Source organism: Lipophrys pholis (genome assembly GCF_963383615.2).
Source record: "Lipophrys pholis genome assembly, chromosome: 13".
NCBI lineage: Eukaryota > Metazoa > Chordata > Actinopteri > Blenniiformes > Blenniidae > Lipophrys > Lipophrys pholis.
The window spans coordinates 11,555,622-11,575,641 of NC_137632.1; the positions used below are offsets into that span (position 1 = coordinate 11,555,622).

Here is a 20,020-nt window from a genome sequence, read left to right on the forward strand (position 1 = left end):
AAATTGTTCTGGGAATGATTTACATTCCATACTTTGGAAGTTAAAAAGAAAACAATACATGAGAACGAAAGTGAATAAAATAGATGTTTTAGTGTTATTTGAATGACAGAGAAGCAGTTATTGAGAATGATGAGGTTTACTTTCATTTTCAGGTAAAGGTCACTTTTCCAATCACTGTCATCACAACAAAAACAAATTAGAGTTATTTGCATGAATGCAAACATTAAAAAGCTTTCCCAGCCAAAGCATGGGTTTCCCCTAAAACATTTCCGGCAACAATTTTCATGGTTTCCCAAGTATCATCATAAACAATGATAAAACAAGTTATTGTGTTGACCATTTAAGGTTTAGTGTGGGTGCTCAATCATCCACCGTTGACACATAAACAACAACTTAGAATATAATGCTGGTAGCCTCATATATGAGAAGTGATGTTAAGTAACACTGAACACAGAATAAATGACCCAAAAATGTGAACAACAAACAGTGTTAAGGTCAACTGAGTAAACACGGGGGCGGCAGCATCCCCTTTGTTTTTATATCTGATTCACTTTGACAGTGACATTTCCCTCAAAGAGACCAATAAGGTGACCTTTCCTTGTGTGCACTCAATGCCACATCTCCAGTTTGAGGTCTGTCAGTGTGACACATTAGATAAAGCACATCTGTTGCCTCAAGAAGACTGGTGAAGCAGAAAGGGGCGAATCAATCAATCAGTCCTTTGTGTGTTTCATATCATGACAACAGATGAGAAGGATGTCTCCTAGCGTGTAAGAAAATGCTAGTGCCCAATTCTGATCATATTCAACAGAAAGATTATAAACCCCTTTGAGAAAGTATTATGGAGACAAATTATGACAACTCTCACTGTATGTTGTATTTGTGATTTCTCACACATGCCACTTGAAGTTCAATCATCACCCCCAAAGTGTGAACGCAAAGCCAAATCAAATATTATACATATTGAGGGAACAATGTGCTTTCAACAAACACAATAATATCAATGTGTAAAACAAGTCACATGAGGAATGAACCTTTCAAATGAGGCGTTGCACCAAGCACAAATTCTACATGTAGGCGATGTGGAGTATATTTCTATTTTCACAGCAGATGTAGTTTGTTAAACCTCATCACAAATTATTGGCCTCATCTCTGTCTTCCTCCATTTCCTCCCTGTCAGGCCTTATCTGGGTTAGCATCCATCTTATTTGACCTTGAGCAGACCTATAAGGCTATATGCGGCTGCGAGTGCATTTTCATCCTCCTTTGAATGATAGACGCCTTAATTTCAATTTCAGAATCGTCATGTTTAACCCAGAGTGGAGCTACAGGTTTTATTTCTTAGATAAAGACATTGCCACCCATCCCTATAGGTCACTCTCTTATTTATATTGCTAATTATTTGGATTTTTCTCTTGACAGCTTGTCTGTTAAATCGTTGTTAGGTTATTTAGTCAGTAAGATTTTTATATTGGTGCTTGGACGCGTTTTTTTTATAAAAGTAATCCACAAAACTCACATGGTTTTATTGCTGTTCCCTTGGTAACAAGCAAACCCTTGCCCTTTTAGCCTACTGGCATTCGTGTGGATCGTACCACTCTGCGGTCATAGGGGGGGGGGATTGCTTGGAAAGACAACTTTTAGAATGACCATGCTATTCTGAAATAATGCGATTCAAAGCTTCGCAGTGCAGGAAAGATTTTTTTTTATATCCCAGCTTATCTTGTGGCATCTTTAAAAGATGTGATTTAATTTCATACATTTTCTTCGGTTTCTCTCAGCGCAGCCTGCGACTCCCCTCCATCACGCTAAACTGGTGATCGTACAGTAAGCTGTCAAAAGCTTGTTGCTTAAATCTGTGCAGAGCGACAAAGTACGGAAGAAACGAGGTCGGACTCGCCGTGGAAATAACCAGCTTGACTTCTACGAACGGGACGCGACTCGAATTGTTCGTCTGAAGCGACATTTCGGGAACACTTGACATCTATTTTTTTTCCCCTCCCGTCAGTTCGGTTGCCGTGTCGTGTGTCCTGGCTGGCGCGTGAGAGTCGTCTCCTGTGGGAAGCGCTTCATCGTGATGATGAGGTAAGCTGCGGCTCTCGCTAGCATAGCCGCTATAGCCCGCCGAGCTAATAAACCTCAGTTTTAATGTTTGCTGCACTGTTAGCCGGTGACAGTGCTGTACGTAGCTCCCTGGCTAAGTATGAGGGATTAGCATGCTGGAAAAAACCACCGATAAGGTTGAAAAAGGGACACTAAATACCATTCTATCCTCGGGAAGTATCAAACTGTGCCGATAAGATCGGCCGATGTAACAGTGTCACGTCGTAAAACGATTAAATAACACGGCGCGTCAACTTTAAGCATATTTGTAAGCACGCAAGTCGTGTTCAGGTTTGTTTATTACGTCTGTACAACATGTACAATGCGTGTCTGGTCATCTATCATGAATACTAAAGTATGTCATCCATTATACTGACGCTAAAGCAACATTTGTTTATCACCACAACACTGACCTCCACCGAAGGTAATGGCAGGGCCTCTTGCCAATGTTATTGAATTTGAAGCAACCCTCTACAAACATGATTAAACAATCACTTCGATAAAAATAAGGAAATACACTGATTTTGAATCACACTCCAGGTACCCACTAGACATTTTACGGGGTGGATTTGTAATAATACATGTTTTAAACGTTGAATTCAATGTTTATTTTCCTGCAGAGATTGGGGAACAGACACAATTCCATTAGAAGGTTTTATGTGGCTAATTCAAAATTGTTGAAGTAAAAAAGTGGAGCTTACATTGACATCTCATAGTGATGCCTGACATTTCTAATAACAAACTGTAAAGCATGTTTGGGACATATGCTTCACTATCATGGGTCAGATAAACACTTTCTGCAGTCCGGCTGTGATATTTCTCCAGTCTTATAATTGCAGTGGTGAATCCTTGAGACATGGATCAAGTGTTGACTTCCACCCTCTCAAACTAATCTAATTTTATTATGAGATAAAGAGTCAGCAGGAAGCTTTCACAGTGTTCATCAACTTCTGGACTCCGATTGGTCCATTCCTGACTGGGAGGATCTTCCCAGAGTTGAGCACCCAGACAGGAAGGGGGTGGCTGGAAAGGTTTTAGTCAGAGCTGGGCAGATAGGAAGGCTGTTTTTACACTTACACAGAGAAAATGCAAGATTAGAGGATCCATGGGACAGAAAGAGAGGTAAGAGCTGCCTTTGTTACTGCCATAACCTTAACAGGTTCAGAACTTGTGTTCCTGGCCTCGATTTCAGGCCACATTACAGAAGTTCTTTAGTGCCGCATGAAGGGAGAGAGGTAGGTTTTCTTGCTCCGTTTCCTGACTTGCGCCTGAAGGAATGTGCTACACTGTGCTGTGAGATACCACAGGCTGGAAGAGAATAACATGGAGGGGGGAAAAAGGCAGCAGTCTGTTTTAAATGTGTGCCGTTTGAGTCTTGTACTCGTGGAACATGTTACTCACTCTCTATGGAGAAACTTTCCAGCTCTTGTACAGATTTATTCAGCACACAAGCACCACCTTTTCTGTCGGCTCAGCAACTTCCTGTGTAGCAGCAGATCTATTATACAGGTCTCACTGTCCCGAATGCATTGTGTTCTTTATGTTCTCTGGTTGGTCTGCATATCTGTCTGCAGCCCGATCATATCAACTGTCCTATAAACTAACCCAGAGTAGCGAGGTGTTTTACAATAGATTACCGTGGAAATGGAAATGTTGATCATAGTTATCACAGTAACTGCTGTGAGAAAGTTGGAAAAACAAACTTTGTTATCTTAATCTACACTTTTGGGTCCATGAACTGGGACAAGGAAATGTCTGTTTATGTAGCACGACAGTGACTCTCTATGTGCCATGTTCATTCGGAAATATAACCCAAACTAGTTGTTTTTATCATGTTCATGCAGCTGGGAACTTGAATTGTTACCATTTGAGTAGGTCCCAATTCCCAGTTTACAACATTTGCATGACAGCGCTGCTTTATTGCGGCTGTCAGAGTCACATTTGCTGTACTGCCATTACTTTGTTTTCTGCTGTTATCAAATCTGAATATTCTTATAACTGCTTCTATAAAGCTTCATAATGAAAAACACTGAAGTGGAATGAAGAAGGAGTTTAATCTATCCCTGTGAGCATGAGCAAAATTAGATGAAAACAACTACATATATTGTGTGCAGAGCGAGCACCGTGGGTAACTCCAATTTTGATTGCATTCAAATTAATTTTTCCCAGTGTGAAGTGGGGACTGAATGCACCATTATTTTACAGCCATCATCAGAATCTGTCAATGTAATATTTAGTGTTTAAATTCTTTGTGGAGCACCACTTACAACTTTACAAGGTCATTTAATTAAGATATCAACAATGAAGCGCACACTTTTCTGCACGAATTGGTCAAAATAGAGTGGAAGCACGATAAGCACGGTACATGAAGTCTTTTCCCCTGATTATTCTGATTCATTTAATCTGTGAGCGAGATTCTCACTGTATGGTCCATACTTGGATCCATCAAATAATACTTGGTGACATCTGCTACTTCAGTCTTAATCATATTTTATTGACAGGAGAGTCTCATGGCTCTGGGTGTTTATTGAATCTCTTGAAGTGAAAATAATTAAAAACAAAAATGAATCACTGTCCAAATTCAGAAATGGTTTAAAGATGTGGTGGTGTGTGGTGGTGTATTCCTGTTCCTGTGTTGGTTTTTCTACAGGTGCTCTAGCTTTGTCCCACACTTCTGAGACATGCATGCTACATTAATTGGCGAGTCTCGTTTTCTGACTTGTGTGATTAATTGTCTGTTTCTCGCTGTTATCTGAAGACGCAATAACAATGCTTCTCATTTTCCTGCTCTAAAGATACGAGCAGGCTTATATGTATTTCTGCACCACCCTGGTACTCCTTCACCATCAATTGATCCTCCTTGCCGTCTTAAACTGCTTACAATTTAATTGATAATACTGTAAAAGTGAAAAAAGCAGCAGATCCTTCAGTTTGAGTTTGAAACTAAGCGCTGATGAAGAGCATAATGGAATATTTCTCTCTTTACATTGAGCTGCAAGGTTTGATATTCTGTGACACGATGCTCTCAGCACTGTAGCGACTATTGTTTTTTTATGTGTGTAATAATATACAATACCAGACAGGAGTGGATTGCTGTAGCTTCATTATGGCAGCTCTCTCCTGGGAATCTCTCCCGATGGAAGATAACTAACAATAAAAGATCACAGGCCATGTTTGTTTTGCCTAATCTCTAATGTGAACAGTTAAACATTAGAGAATTGATGGACTCGTTTGTATTTTTTCCCACATCTAATTAACAGGAAAGCAACAACACCAGGAGATGTTGTGAAAATTATAGTCATTATACACATTATATGCATGTCGGTACACGTGGAGAAAACAAGTGTGGTCCCATGTTGGTTTATGAAAAGATTAAAGTTGGAATAAATAGGAAAACTGTCAAATAATAAAATGAATGTAAAGTTTTATGGGATACCGTTTTAGTTACATTCTTTGGGATGTTTTTCTTTCTCCTTTCAGATTACCCACAGAAAGTGCCTTTGAGAAGATCTCCCCGACCTGAAGTTGGACTGTGGTTGGCCGACGCCTGTTTTAGGGTCACACTGAAACAGCTACAAGTACACCTCCGCTGCCACCAGATCAATCTCATAACCTCAGCACCAAAGGGAATGCTAGATTTGAGCCATATGAAAAAGATGGAGAATACTCGCCAAATAATTCTCGACTAACGTGACAAATTTATGTTAAGATTCTTTCGTCTGGTTGATCTTTACGGTCACAGTCCTTTTTGAAATACATTAAAAGCAGCAACAGGAAAAAAAAACGCTCCTGCAAAGTGTTTAGTTGACCAGACTATTCAGTGCCAACTAAGTGAGGAGTCGTCCATCCGTTGTAAAAGAAAAAACAACCATATCTACAGCGTTCGATTATCCTACTGGTTTTGGTGTTTAAGTCTCTAGACGATAAGAGTGACTTTTCTTATCTATTGTATGATAAAACCCTTTGGATATGGCACTGAATATGTCCTCAGTAAGAGACACAAAATGGCTGACGCTGGAAGTCTGCCGACAGTTTCAGAGAGGAAACTGTTCACGTAGTGATGAGGAATGCAAATTTGCCCATCCACCCAAGAGCTGCCAAGTCGAGAATGGGAGAGTCATTGCCTGCTTTGACTCGCTGAAGGTAAGAGATATCGGTGCTTCACAAAACACGGGAAAATGTTGTTGTTTGAAGAGTTATGAAGCTAAAAAGACTGAATACCTTGATTTCATGTGAGCATTGTGGAGAAATAAATGCAGTTTTAGACAACTTTTATGGACAATTTTGGATAACGTTTTTATTTTAGAATTAAAATATTGCACAAATTAAGAATGAAGTTAATTGTAACTCGCAATCGTCACTGCCCAATTAAAAATCTTTAATCAGCCGGGTGTTCTTATTATAATAAACTAACTCGGTGTGCTTCAGTTTGAGACATCACAGGCATTACCACATTCATTCCAAAAATAGAGGTACACCCCTTCCAAATGTTGCTCTCACCACTTATCTAATGTACACGATGAAAATATCTGGCAGCTAGTTGGCTTAGGGCCAGTTTGTTCTTCCTCTTGGTTAGTTGCCCTATGTAAGGTCCGGGTTGCTTTAATCCACTCTCACGCTTTCACGATCACACCATAATGCAGCTTTGCCCCCCCCAGATTATTCTCATGTTGCGTCGCCTTCTTATCTGCTCACTGTAGTTTTATACCCGGCCAGTGTGAGTCCCAGTGATCAGGAGGCTGACTGGATTACCACGGAGTAGTCTCCCATCTACAATCCACAGTTACTGCCGTTTAATCCATTTAAATCAAGTTCCATTGTACTGCCATTCAACTTTGACTTATTGGCTTCTTTCAAGTCAACTAATTGTGACGTAAACAAATATCTCTGAAGTCTTTTAATTGCTGCTCTGCAGAGTGTGTACAGTTCACAGGGAGTTTGATCTTCTGCAGAGGTCAAGAACTATTTGTGCTGTTATTACTGTAACAAAGCAGACTTTTCAGGTATTTTGACTTTTTATCTGATGACGTTTTTTATTTTTACTCCCTGTGTTTGAACAATTATTTGTACTTTTTCTCTGGCTTGTTGTTGCGTCTACCTCCGTGGCTGACGATGTAGAGTTACAGTGGACGGATCACAGCAGCCGTCAGTGACAGCGACATTTACTAATACTGAAGCTGCAGAAGTTGACACATTTAAGAGTGATCAGGTTGAATCAATGATGGTTGAATGCCAAGGTAAAGAAATAAGTTCAAATTGGAAATGACAGTGTTTTATGCAAAGTTTGGCTGAGTTATTTACCGGTTTTTAGTTTCTGACTCAAAGTCCATGTTGCAAGTTGAATCATGTGCAGCTAATGATTGAATGACAGGCACAGTTGTGTTTGTGCACATGACCACCAGCGAAAACCGGTTCAAGGTGGCTTATAAACGCATTGTACATGATTAAAGTTCAAAATGAATTTTAAATACATATAACAACCTGTTAAAATGTTACTTTAGTGAATGGTTTGAATCTGTATTTTTTTTTTTTACCAAAATCAAAATCTGCACTTAAGTTAAGCTCGTGAGTACTTTCGGCCCCCAGTGTAAGGTGCATAAGCATAGACATACCGGTACACTAGACAAGACAGACAAACATAACAAAACACTATAATTGTGCGAGGGGCAGTTGTATTTGTCACCAATAAAATAAGTAAGAGACAAGAACAGACATGACATCATAAACAGAATTGGATTGGAGGAACAAGCAGGGCTACCAATGCAAACGGACTGGAGCCAAACCTCCTTTAATAAAGACTGAGAGGTATTGTATTCACCACAGACGTGAAAACCATTCAATCAATATTTGCCTGTCCATGGTTGCTTAAGAACAGTCAACATGAAGAAACAGTATCATGTTGCTTGTTTGAGCCCAACTTATAAAATGTACTGAATTTATTGAACTTCTTCGAGTTAAACCATAAAGCTGGCCATGTTACAGTTTCAGATTTGTAAATAATGATGATATTATTTCACTATATTATTTAGATCTTTCATATTCACTTGTAGCTCAGTAAAATGAATAGAGTTTGAGTAGAACATGATCAAATTGTTGGCTTTTAATGTTCTTCGGGGGGGAAATTAGACATTTTATTTGTCAAGACATGTCTTGTTTTTTTTTTATTTATTTATTTTATTAACTTTGTCCTAAACCGCATGTCTGATGTAAGAATGACTCATCTGTTGTTTCAGGATGTCACAGCTCTTTTATACCAATAATGTCTATTGCAGGCATAAAGATCTTGTTCAGCTTTAAATCAGTGCCTTTACTCTTAACTTGAGGCTTATTCTTTTCAGACTTTTAGTAAAAATCTAGCTTTGTAAATAGTGTTTAATCCCCCCCCCCCCACACACACACACACACACACACACACACACACACACACACACACACACACACACACACACACACACACACACACACACACCTATTTTTAACTGCTGATTTGTTCACTCATTGTTTTGCCATGTGACCTGCTGAATTTAAGCTCGTGACCAAAACACTACCCCATTCACCTCTTCCTCTTAAAAGAAGGAACTTTATTACATTGGGTGGCGTGCACACACGTCATTTTGTGTTGAGACGAGTGTCCTGTGACTCGGTGCACAGCTCTACCTTCAGTCGTGTGCTGCTGCTTCTGGGTTTTCTCTTAAGTCATAACTAAAGCTCTGGAAAAGTGAGTGTACCTTACAACACCACTTCCTTAATGGTTTTGCGCCTGAGGAGCCAGGATTGCTACTGAAATGTATTACCACAGTTGCGCGACTCTTTGAAGGGGGGCAAACAATGATTTGCAAGAGTGAGAGGTGAATGACAATCACAGAATTCCCAGAAAGTAAATCTCTTTCTTGCCTCACACGGGGCAACAATCATGTAGGGATTTCTTACCACACATGGGTCACAGATGATGTTTGGGTTCGGGGCAGTTTGGCTATCAATAATGATTACTAATGATCAAATATAGTTATTAATTATTTGATTAAAACTGGACTCTGATATCCATCAGATATCTCCGGGGCAATAACTAATCAGTGCCTGGCTGAGAGGGGAGGCGCTTGAGAGGGGAGGCGGGGAGGATTTGATGCACGGGGGCTGCAGTGTTTCTCTGTGGTCTGGAGAGATCCCAACACGGGGGAGGAATACAAATACAGTGAAATTGATTAACTTGAATGGAGGTTTTGATTTTTTTAGAGCTAGAAAGCTAATTTGTAATTTGGCAAATGCAGATGTTCGGTTGGCTCATCAAAAGTGTCTGTGACGTCTATTCGATTAACAAACTCTTTCATTATTAAGCAGCAATCGTAAAGAGTGCGTTTGCCTTTCCAACTCCTCCAGTTACACTTATTCAGAACAAATTTACATCCACTTCTCCCTTCTTTTCATTTCCAGAAGTTGTTTTGATATTCCAGCTCCAAACTCGAGACCCTGAATAAAAAGCGTTCCAGGGTGTTTTCACAAGTGGTTTGTTTGCCCTGTTCATATGAACCCTGGTGAAATTATTGAGGTAGTGCGGCGCAAATCGGTGCAAATCAAACAAGCAGACTAACTATAATTGAAAATCTTCAACACTTCAATTGAAAAGGAGGTCTCCAGTGTTTTTGCAAACGTACTCTGATTTCATCAAACTGGATGTTGGAATTCCAAACACTGTTTTGATGCAAATTCCACCACAACAGTCCGACGTGTGTTGTGCTGCGGGGCAGTGCAAAGCATTGTTGTTAAAGTTATATATTAGAATATATCCCACAACGGATCTCAACCATGTTTTTGTTGACATGCTTTGGTCCAAAAGTAAAAACACTAGTTTTATTATTTGTAAACTCTATCGAAAAGAGGAAACTGCACCATAAAAGTGAATGCTGACTTTTATTTTTATTATTATTTTTTTCCCTCTCTAGTCTTTATGTTAGATAAAGCTGATACTTGTATCGTTTGCAACAATATTTTACAGTCACGAGTAGTATAGGAAGTAGTTTTCTTTTAGAGGAACCTCACATAGAAAAGTAAGGGACTTTTTGCTGATGAATTCTTTTTCATTATCACAGAGCATCTTGGTGACGCACTTCATACTATAAAGCTTGGTTATTTCCAATTTTTTGATTTGTGGTTGTTGAGTTGTGCTCGTTATAAATGATCAAATGTTCTCTCTTCATGCCAAATGGCTTTTCTTTGGTGTTGACTCTTCTTTGGTGAATTGGCAATTTAAAATGTATTTATTGACCAAAAAGGAGCCTCAGTAGTGTTGTGGATGAGCCCTGCACAGTCACAAACGCCTTGCACTATTTCTCTTGGTGGTCACGAGCCTGCTCACACACCGCAGTGGGATTGCCTCCCATTTCTTAACTCGCATTGACATAAGTCAGACAAAGGGGCGGTGGTAACTCTGGCATAGACAGCGTGTCCAAATTATGTTTAACTTGGGCCTGCTGTTCATGTATTCGTATATTCATATAGGTCGACATGAAAGCCTGAGTGCTAGTGAAGTGCAGGAAAAAAGACCTCTATGTTGGGATTGCGTCAATCTGTAGCTTTTATAGCGAACATTAAACGGACCCTTTTGTTCACAAATTAAACGACTTTGCTAAAATCAATTTCTGGACAGAAAGAAATTCTGTAATTGGTCAAAGGATTGTCCCTTTCTGTTTACATCTCCTCGTGCTTTTTTTTTCTTTCTTTTTTTTCACTATTTCCTGAATGCAGGGAAGATGCTCAAGAGAAAACTGCAAATACCTTCATCCGCCGTCCCACTTAAAAACGCAGTTGGAGATAAATGGGCGCAACAATCTGATCCAGCAGAAGACGGCAGCAGCTGTCCTCGCTCAGCAGATGCAGCTCATGATCCCCGGACATGGCCTGCAGCCCATGGTGAGCAACGCATGGTGATGCACGAGGACCTTCTGCTTGGTCGCATGATGTGTTTTTTTTTTTTTTTTTTAATTGTTTGGGGGTCTAACCTGTAATATGTGTCTTCCCCCCCCTCACAGCAAACGTTTCCTGTTACACAGGGACTTGGCACAAACACCGGTCTCGGTTACGGTTCGTACATGTCACCATTAAGCCACGGAATGAGCCTCATTCCCTCGGACATCTTCTCCGGTGCCCAGGTTCTTGTTCCCGGCAGTTCACCTGTTACAGTCCAGTGCTCCTCCTCCTCGTCCTCCTCCTCTTCCTCCTCCTCTCCCTCACAGAAGCTGCAGCGTACAGACAAACTAGAGGTATCCGTGCACGTCAAAGTGCGATTTAACATAAAAATGTTTTAATGCCTCTACATCTTTTACCTAATGTGGCTACAAGCTCAAAACTGAACTCCTCACACTCACAATATCTTTATGGTTGCTCCTCTCAGGTGTGTCGGGAGTTTCAGAGGGGAAACTGTGCAAGAGGGGAGACAGATTGTCGCTTTGCTCACCCCAGTGACAGCCCCATGATTGACACCTTGGATAACACTGTCACTGTTTGCATGGATTACATGAAGGGCCGCTGTTCCAGAGAGAAGTGCAAGTATTTTCACCCGCCTGCACACTTGCAGGCCAAAATCAAATCCAGTCAACAAGTGAATCAGACGGCCGTGGCGGCCCAGGCCACAGCTGCAGCCATGGTAAGACCCAGTCCGAGCAGTGCTTTCTGCTACAGTATACTGTCAGTTAATGTGGTGGTGTCATTGTGTTTGTAATGACGTCACTGAATGTGGAGCAATACATGGGTATTTCTATACTATCCTTTGTAATGATACAGATAGAATATGATACAAAGTATTTATGATTGATTAAAAGCACAAAAGCTGAAATTAGACATTAATTTGCCATTATTGTTATTTTAAAGGCAAAAGTGATTTCTTAGTCTATGAGTAATCATGGCCTCACTTTAGTTCCTATTCAGACCAAATCAAAACAGCTCAGCTCCATTGTAATACCACGTGACATTCAAATTGAACCTTTTTTCTGAACTTATTATTTGACGAGGCTTAAATTAGAGGCATATTTTCCTTAAGTTGAGGGATAACAGGTTTACAGTTTTACAATTTGTATTTTTTGTCCAAATGTACTCTTCTGTAATGCAGAGTAACATAGCAAATCTACTACAGATGTAATTTAATTTTAGCTACCTAAAAAATGCTTTACTTATTTTTTTCTATGCATATATTCGTAGCTTGTATTGAACAATTGAACCTAATTTCCCCTCAGTTACTTAATTTGTATTAAATTTCATGCATTGTTTTTGTCAATCAGTGAGTCAGTCCATCTATTATCTATATATATCACAGCATCTTGTCCAGTACAGACTCAGGTTGTATCTTAAACTGAAAAGCAGTACTGTTTCACTGCGCAGTACAAGTTGAGGAGAAGTTTGTGGTTACATCAAAACCTCCCGCAATATATGAGGCTCCACATTCTGTGCTTTATGACATTGGATGCATGGTTATTCCAGCTCTTGATTTGTGATATTGCTTTTGGCTAGAGCTCATAAAACCCCGCCATCTTTCATTGAACAATAAAAATTCTTAGTGCTTGCTGTGCATTACTGTAATGTCCCTTCCTAAAGCTATAAAATCAATGTATGTACTCCACATTATACTGTGTGCAGAGTTGCACCGAGTGCATTAGAGTCATGTCAAGTAGTATTATTGAAGAAATTAGGCTGCAATTCAAGTGTTTGCATAATTATACTTCAGATGTGTTGTGAAAACTTTTGATTAACTGTACATATTGACCTACTAATGGAGGAATCTTAGTTAGTTTGTCCTGTAATCAGTTATTTTGGTTATTTGTGCATGTATATTGTGTTTTATGTGGTATACAACATTCAGATTTTTTTGTTTTGTTTTCCCCTTCTCACCTATCCACAATGCTGTCCCCCATGATGCACCTCTGCTTGCTGTTACCTGTATGTTAATACGCTTGAATCCCATTGGCCCACTGCCATCATGTGCTCGCTGCCTGCTATTAAAAGACTCAGTCGACTGCCAAAGCAATGAAGCGACCCCTCGAGGCAACTGTAGACCTGGTATTTTCACCTTTTGCTTTGCATGTAGCTAATAATTGTACTGTAGTAACTTTTAATTTTTGTCATTGTGGTTTACAGCTTCTCCAAGTCTCACATAGTCCTCGTGTACACAGTCAGTCATCATCAGTATCTTTAAAATGCTTGAGTTGATGGATATTTAAACAATTTCAGTTAACTCATAATTCCAGTCATGTTTTGTTTTGTTTTTTCATTTCTTGCAGTGTTTGATTATTTTTTTTCTCCATAGTGTGACATCAAACACCTTTGCTCTGTAGTCATGTCTGCCATTTTTCAAATAAATACTAACACATAGCCTACTTTATTTCATGAGTGTGCAAACTGAAGCTACATGAAGAGACATTCTTGGAAGTTTCATATGTTTTCTTCTTTTTTTTTTACTTTTTAGGCCTTCCCTCACAGTATCCTGCAACCTGTACCAAAGAGACAAGCTCTTGAGAAGAGCAGCTGGGCCAACTCTCTCCTCAGCCCCAGTTTATTGCACTACCACCAGACTCTGGCCAACACACAACTGCAGCAGCAAACTGCAGCATTTTACCCCACAGGTGAGCCATAAAACATGGCCTGGATTCAGAGCCGGAGCAGGACTTTTATGCAAAGGCTCTTCTATTCCTTTATTCTCTACTCCATTTGAGATTTGGATACTATTATAAAACATTGAACTATACATAATTAACCCTTTTATTGAAAAATCAACTAAATTAAAACTAACAATGACAAGTTACTTAAAGTGTCACTGGAAGTTGAGATAGGTGCAGCTTGTGCAGGATTTCAAGAATGTATGAGAAATAGAAACAGGCTATCTTCTCACTTTTTATATTCTCCTTTTAACACTGTTGTGTTTGGCCCCTTTTACAGCCCGTTGTGTGATATGCTCTGTGCACATAAAACTAGTGCAAGTTTAAGTATGTCCGTTGTGAAAGATACATCGAAAGGTCATATTTTGTCTACTTTTTTGTAAATAAGATAATATATTTTTGGGCACAAGCATTTGGTGGCGTATCAATTGTGAGAAAAAAAGTTAGATTTAATTACGTCATTCTCGTCATCGTTTTATCAAACATAAAAGCCATTTATGTTCTTACTGACTTAAAGAAAGAAAGAAAATAATGAAATATTCTACAAAAACAAAGTAAAAATGTTTCCAAATATTTCAGTGAGCGCACAATAAAGAGTTTATGTTGCTTAAGTGAAGGCTCTTGTGGCAGTGGCAGTCATGGACAGGTCTAATAAATCAAGTTGAGGCTCTTAATCCTGTCCTTAAAGGGATCGACTGATGATATTGACAGTGGCTGCGTTTCATTATGTTTCTCCCCATGCAAAGCCCTGCCCTGTCGTTAGGACAGAAGTAGCTGTTAGGAACAATCAATTTAGTGAGTGAACCATGACAGAGAGAAGCAGAGGTTACGCCACAGTGAGTCTGAATAAGTGATGATGTCACCAAGCTAAGAGCTTTTTGATGAAGGGAAGAGGATTTCGAGTTAAGTTTTACTTCACTAGTTAAAACATGCTTTTTATTCATCAAAGAAATTATCAAAAAACATTCAGACTTGTGTTTAGTATATCTGCCTGCTGTGAAAGCATTTTGGCACGCCAGATTGTTCCGGACACTTTAAAATGTACTTTCCAGCTGATTTCTTTCATAACTTGTTATTCCGAAAACGTAGAGAAGAGCACAGACGCATCCTGAATATAAACCTTACTATGGAAGTTCTTTCCTCGGTTTAAATTCGACTTGATTCATCAGAAAGCTGTACTGTGGCTGTACGTGTTTACTTTTGTTGTGTTTGTTTACTCATGATCTGTTTAAATGGTCCACACCCATGTGAAGAACGCTGATATGTGAAGATAACGCCTGTCTTTCCATTTCCTAATCACACAGGTTCGGTCTTCTGCATGAGTCCTGCTAACAGCCTTGGTAGGTCCACATGTCATGTTTAAAAAAAAATGTTCTAACTTGTCTTATATCCAATAGCAGTCCGTTTCTCTGTTGAATATGATTGATGCTCCAGCATAGGATGACAGGAGTATGAGTCAGGTACAGGGACAAAAAAAAACAACATACTGAACTGAAGACAGTGGGTCACTTTGCTTTTGTCTGTAATAGATTTTTGGCGTTATGGCGTATCTGTGTGCTTTTCTAATCACTAAGCCTTGCGGACATATAACTGCTTGTAACAATATTAGAAATGCTCCAATTCACAGCACTGGAAATTTGGATTGAAATCTGTCAGTAGATTACCATCCGCCATTAGGAAGGATTAGGAAATTTGATCAGCATCCCCAAGAATTACCTCATTGCTTTTAATACGACTAAATGTTTTCCATTATTAAAACCGCTGATAAATATAAATATTTATAAATAAGCACTTTGATCATGTCCAATATGACATTACATGTCTTCTCTTGTGGGATGTCAAATCAAGACAGATTTCCTAATTTGATCTCTTATCAGCGCTCCTTTTATGTTCTCCCCTGCTGTCTCGCTTTGCTGTGTGATCACATGCCATCTGCTGGTCTAACCCAATGATGGCTTGCTGCTAAAGTCATTTTGTATTTGCTTGGCAAAAGAGAAGAGAGAGAAAAAAAAAAAAAAAGACATTGCTATGGTTACCATAATGCTCCACCTCCCTTTTCATTGCTTTCATGGTTCCCTTCCTGAAAAAGTCCCCATGATGTACAGTGCTACGCCTGCTACTGTCTCTGCAGCAACTACTCCCGCCACAAGTGTCCCCTACGCAGCAACAGCACCAACCAATCAGGTTTGCTCCTTTTTAAAGCTTTCTGTCATGAATCCTTGAGCTCTGAATAAGTGCCTCATCTTTGAATCAGGGGAAGTGCTTCGTCAGCTTAGCGGTGCCCTGCTTGCATTGCCGTCATTGAGCTTCACGTACCTGTAGAGCTTCTTTTTTCAGTAGAGCTCCTAGGCTGCATCTCATTCCTTTCCCTTTTAGGACAGGCAACAGAAAAGTTTTCCATAATCTGCAAATATTGATAATGCCTAAATTCTTTATTGCATGTTTTACGCTTTGTTCAATGTCAATATTTTATTTTTATTTGTTTTTTCTTACCGTAGGATCCCACCGCACGGTCATATAAATCTGTCAATATTATCTGTGTGTCACACTTTTATCTCTGAAGCTCCAAAAATATTTGATATGTTTTGATGAGTCATTATGAAATATTTGAATGTGACCCATTCTTTCACATAATTATCTGTTTCCTGTCATGAATCAATGCTTCATTCACTACATGTGGACATATCAGAGCAGTTTAAATCTTCATCTTTGTTCCTGTGCATCGTACAAATCTGTGACGCACTGCTTCAATATTAGCAGACAATCTGCTGTGAAGACACTTACAGGGAAAAGATCTCGGTTTTCATGGCCACGGCGATAAAACATATAGGCTGTGTCCTAGTTCAGGGGCTGCATCCTTCAAAGGTTGTGTTTAAAGGCTGATCGCGCCGGCCTCCTTCAGTGCAGCCCACAAATGTGTCCTGCGTTTCCAAGACAACCAAGGCTCTTACAGTTGTATCATCTGCAGCCCATCTGATCACGAGGTTCACAGCACTAAGTAAACAACAATTTGTTTCAGTCACACAACATTCCTGACTTACATATGCTCCTAACTCACCCACCAATCAGCACCGTGAACAAACACGAGGAGAGAAAACACTCTGTTATCGGTCAGTATTGACTTTCAACTCGGTGACATTACAAAACAAATTACAAATGACCTTAAATGTGTGAGATACCAGTCGTGCCGAGTGAAAGATCCAGAGCTCCTCTGGCCACAGTTCCAACAAATAGAGTCTGACAACGTGTCGCTGTTGTCCCTCAAGCCAACCACCTCGTTTTGCTCACTTCGACTCGCAGACGCCCCGGCTTTCAGAAGGCCGCGTCCTCCAAAGAATGCAGTCCCTGAGTTGAGACACGGCTATACTTCATGTTGTAACACGATTACTGCTTGATATGTCCCTGGAATATCACGGACATATCAACCTCCACCTCCTTGCTTGGCCTTTCTCAGTGTTTAAACTACATCACCTGACATTGTCTTTTGTGTGACATGTTATTTATTTTTTTTAAGAATTGTTGCCTTCTCCCAGCACTGTACCTTTATGTTCACATCGAGAAGAGGCAGTTTATACATTTATTCTTTTAATGGATCCCATATATCAAAAGCTTTGATTTTTGTTGTTGTTGTTTGAGTTCTTATTTTGGGGCGGGGGGGGGTCGCTATCGGATTCATTTTACAGTTGATCTCGATAAAAATCTGTGTCGTTCAAAACCTTTTGACGTTCATATGGGCTGTGTGAAAACCTCTCAGTGACTGTGTTTTGCCTTTGAAACAGATCATCCTCAAGTAACCAGCAAAGACAGAAGTCAGTGCCATGTTGCGGCTGCTGAAGGTCTCCATCAGCCTCTCTGTAAATATACTGTTAACGCCGCACGCAACGTACTACAAGCTGCATGCAGATAACATCTCTGAGCTCTCCAAAAAATAAAAATGTACACATTCAATTGACTTTTCATGACAAACTATATTCAGTAACAAGACTTGTAGGATTGTACATTGTTAGGTAGGTGTCACAGATGTATGTACACACCTTTAGACTTCTGCTAACATACATCCTCATTAATGTGGGTATAGGCTGGGTGAGAGGTGTCCTGATGTGTCACCAGGACATCCATGAAGATGAGACTGTAAATCAGAATTGTAGACTCATTAGTGGCACCTAAGTGATCGGGAAGTCAATAGAATTGTAACTATTTTCTAAATGTAAATATTTTAGGTGGAAAGAATTAGTCTGATCTGAAGTCACGTTGTACACTGTACACTGTACAAGTAAACGTCAGGTATGCAGGGGTCCTGTATTGGAGATTGTTACGATTTTATTTTCATTTAATTGAACTATATATATATTTTTTTTTTCCTTTTTGAATGTGTTATTTAAACTGAGATTTTTTTTGTTTTTCACATTAATGATTGTTGATCTAGTGCCAGATGTAATTATTTTAAACTGGTGAATAAGCACTTATTCTAACGTTAAGCTTGATGTTTCAAAGATGTAATTTGACAGCAGGTTTATGAACTCCCTTTAAATTGCTTCTTAAAAGTAGTGCATCTCTCTGTGCTGCTGCCAGAGAACTGGATCCGTGCTCCACCTCCTGGTGTGCCTTTGCATTGCATAAACAGGCTGTTTGCCAAGAGAAAATAATATGTAATCCGTTTAATTTATTACCTTGAGTCTAAATTGCCCTGTTTATAACCGAAAAAGACTTTTGATCATTAACCGATGACTATTGACTTGCTTATGAATCTGTAAGTACTTTTCACTTGTTTAACATTGATAGAGAAAACCAGATATCGCAAATAATGTTTATAACAAGAGTCTCCACAGCCATGAGAGTGAACTCGATAAGCGTGTTGAATTACTACTACTCCTATTCAAACCAAGGTATTTGTGATCCTTGTCAGGGTTGCTCGTGGAGTCTTGTGTGAACAGTTAGTCTTAATGTTACAGTCACCTGTCAGTACTGTATTATTTGAATGTTACAAGTGCCTAAAGAGCTGTGCATGCAACGACATCTACGCATATTTAGAAGGCTTTACGTGAAAATCACTCGAAACAAACTCTATACTTAAGTCACAGACGCTAGAAATAAATGTTTTGCAATGCCATGTCAGTGCATTAAGTATTTTAATTACATCTGTTCAGATTTAGCCCTAAGAAGAATTATCTCTGATGCTGAATATGTGTCCGTGTATATCCCCGGTTCCTTTTGTTTTCACTTTTGAGATGGTTGACTTAAAATACAACAAGGTAAAAAATATTTTTGGTAGTAGAAGGAAGTAAACATGTTGGTGAACTGTATAGTTGTGTATGGATGATGCCATATTATGCAATTACCTGTTTTTGAAACATACAGCAGACAGAGTGGACCTTGTGTGTTTCGTCAAGAGATTATCTCTTTTGTATGTGATTTCTTTGTTAATTCTTCTTTGTTTTTACATCCTTCTTTTAAGTTTTATTTCCTGATTTTACAAGTAGTGTGTACAAATATGAACTTTTCCTTCAGTGTTTTTAATGACTTGAGGAGCTCCTGCTTTTGTTCACTTTTTGTCGCTATCTATATTCCTTGTGAGATATTTTACACATTATTAACAGAATATGTGAGTATAATTACATATTTTGCTAGTTTGACATTACTAAGAACACTTTTAAACATATTCTTTAATATTTTGCAATGAATGTAATTTATTAAACTCACTTTAGCTCTGCTGGTGGTTCCTTAAAGGATGTTGGATCTGTTAGTTTATGAAAAGCCGTCTTGTGTCCAGAGATAGAATGTCAGAGAAAAGAGAAGCTTAAAGCATTTCATCATTTCCGCTGCCTTGTCACCTTCATGGGACAAAGAGCCTGCTCATGAAAAAGGCCATAAAGCTGCGTTTAACCTTCAAAAGTGCATCGTACAGGCCACGTAATCCCCCCCCAAAAAAGACATGCTCATAATGTCATAAGCATCATTACATCATTTGAAATGTTGCTGAAGCAATCTGAAGTTGCTGATTAAGAACTGTATTTTTGTAGATGATGGACACATTTGATGTCCCTCTTTGGAGTAACTGGACAGGCGGTCAGGAAACAAATCTGGGGTTCTCGCCCCAACCCACCCACCACCCACCACCCACCACCCACCCCACCACCCAGTTTGGTTTTATTGCCTTTTAAGCATTGAGAAGAAACGGTGAGGAGAAACCTGTCGAGGGTAAAACTCTTTGACAATTATATTAAAACAGATTTACTCCCAAATGTATTGTAACTATAATGCAGACAAATTCAAAT

General features: G+C 39.3%; 1 protein-coding gene across 8 annotated transcripts; it reads left to right on the plus strand.

Annotated features, from left to right (window-relative positions):
* Window positions 1–1,805: 1,805 nt before the first annotated feature.
* On the plus strand, window positions 1,806–17,776 carry LOC308118860 (muscleblind-like protein 2a). 8 transcript variants are annotated; one of them, XM_080478506.1, is made up of 10 exons: window positions 1,863–2,085; window positions 5,584–6,246; window positions 10,846–11,010; window positions 11,130–11,360; window positions 11,492–11,743; window positions 13,096–13,149; window positions 13,556–13,712; window positions 15,050–15,085; window positions 15,835–15,929; window positions 17,525–17,691. In XM_080478506.1, the coding sequence occupies exons 2-10, from the start codon at window positions 6,073–6,075 to the stop codon at window positions 17,537–17,539; spliced, it is 1,179 nt and encodes a 392-aa protein (XP_080334632.1). In that variant the 5' UTR covers window positions 1,863–2,085; window positions 5,584–6,072; the 3' UTR covers window positions 17,540–17,691. The 8 variants fall into 8 exon arrangements, with proteins under 8 accessions (XP_080334636.1, XP_080334634.1, XP_080334630.1 ...); XM_080478505.1 differs by lacking the exon at window positions 1,863–2,085 and adding an exon at window positions 3,110–3,225; XM_080478510.1 differs by lacking the exon at window positions 13,096–13,149 and having other exon boundaries at window positions 1,806–2,085; window positions 17,525–17,667.
* Window positions 17,777–20,020: the final 2,244 nt, after the last annotated feature.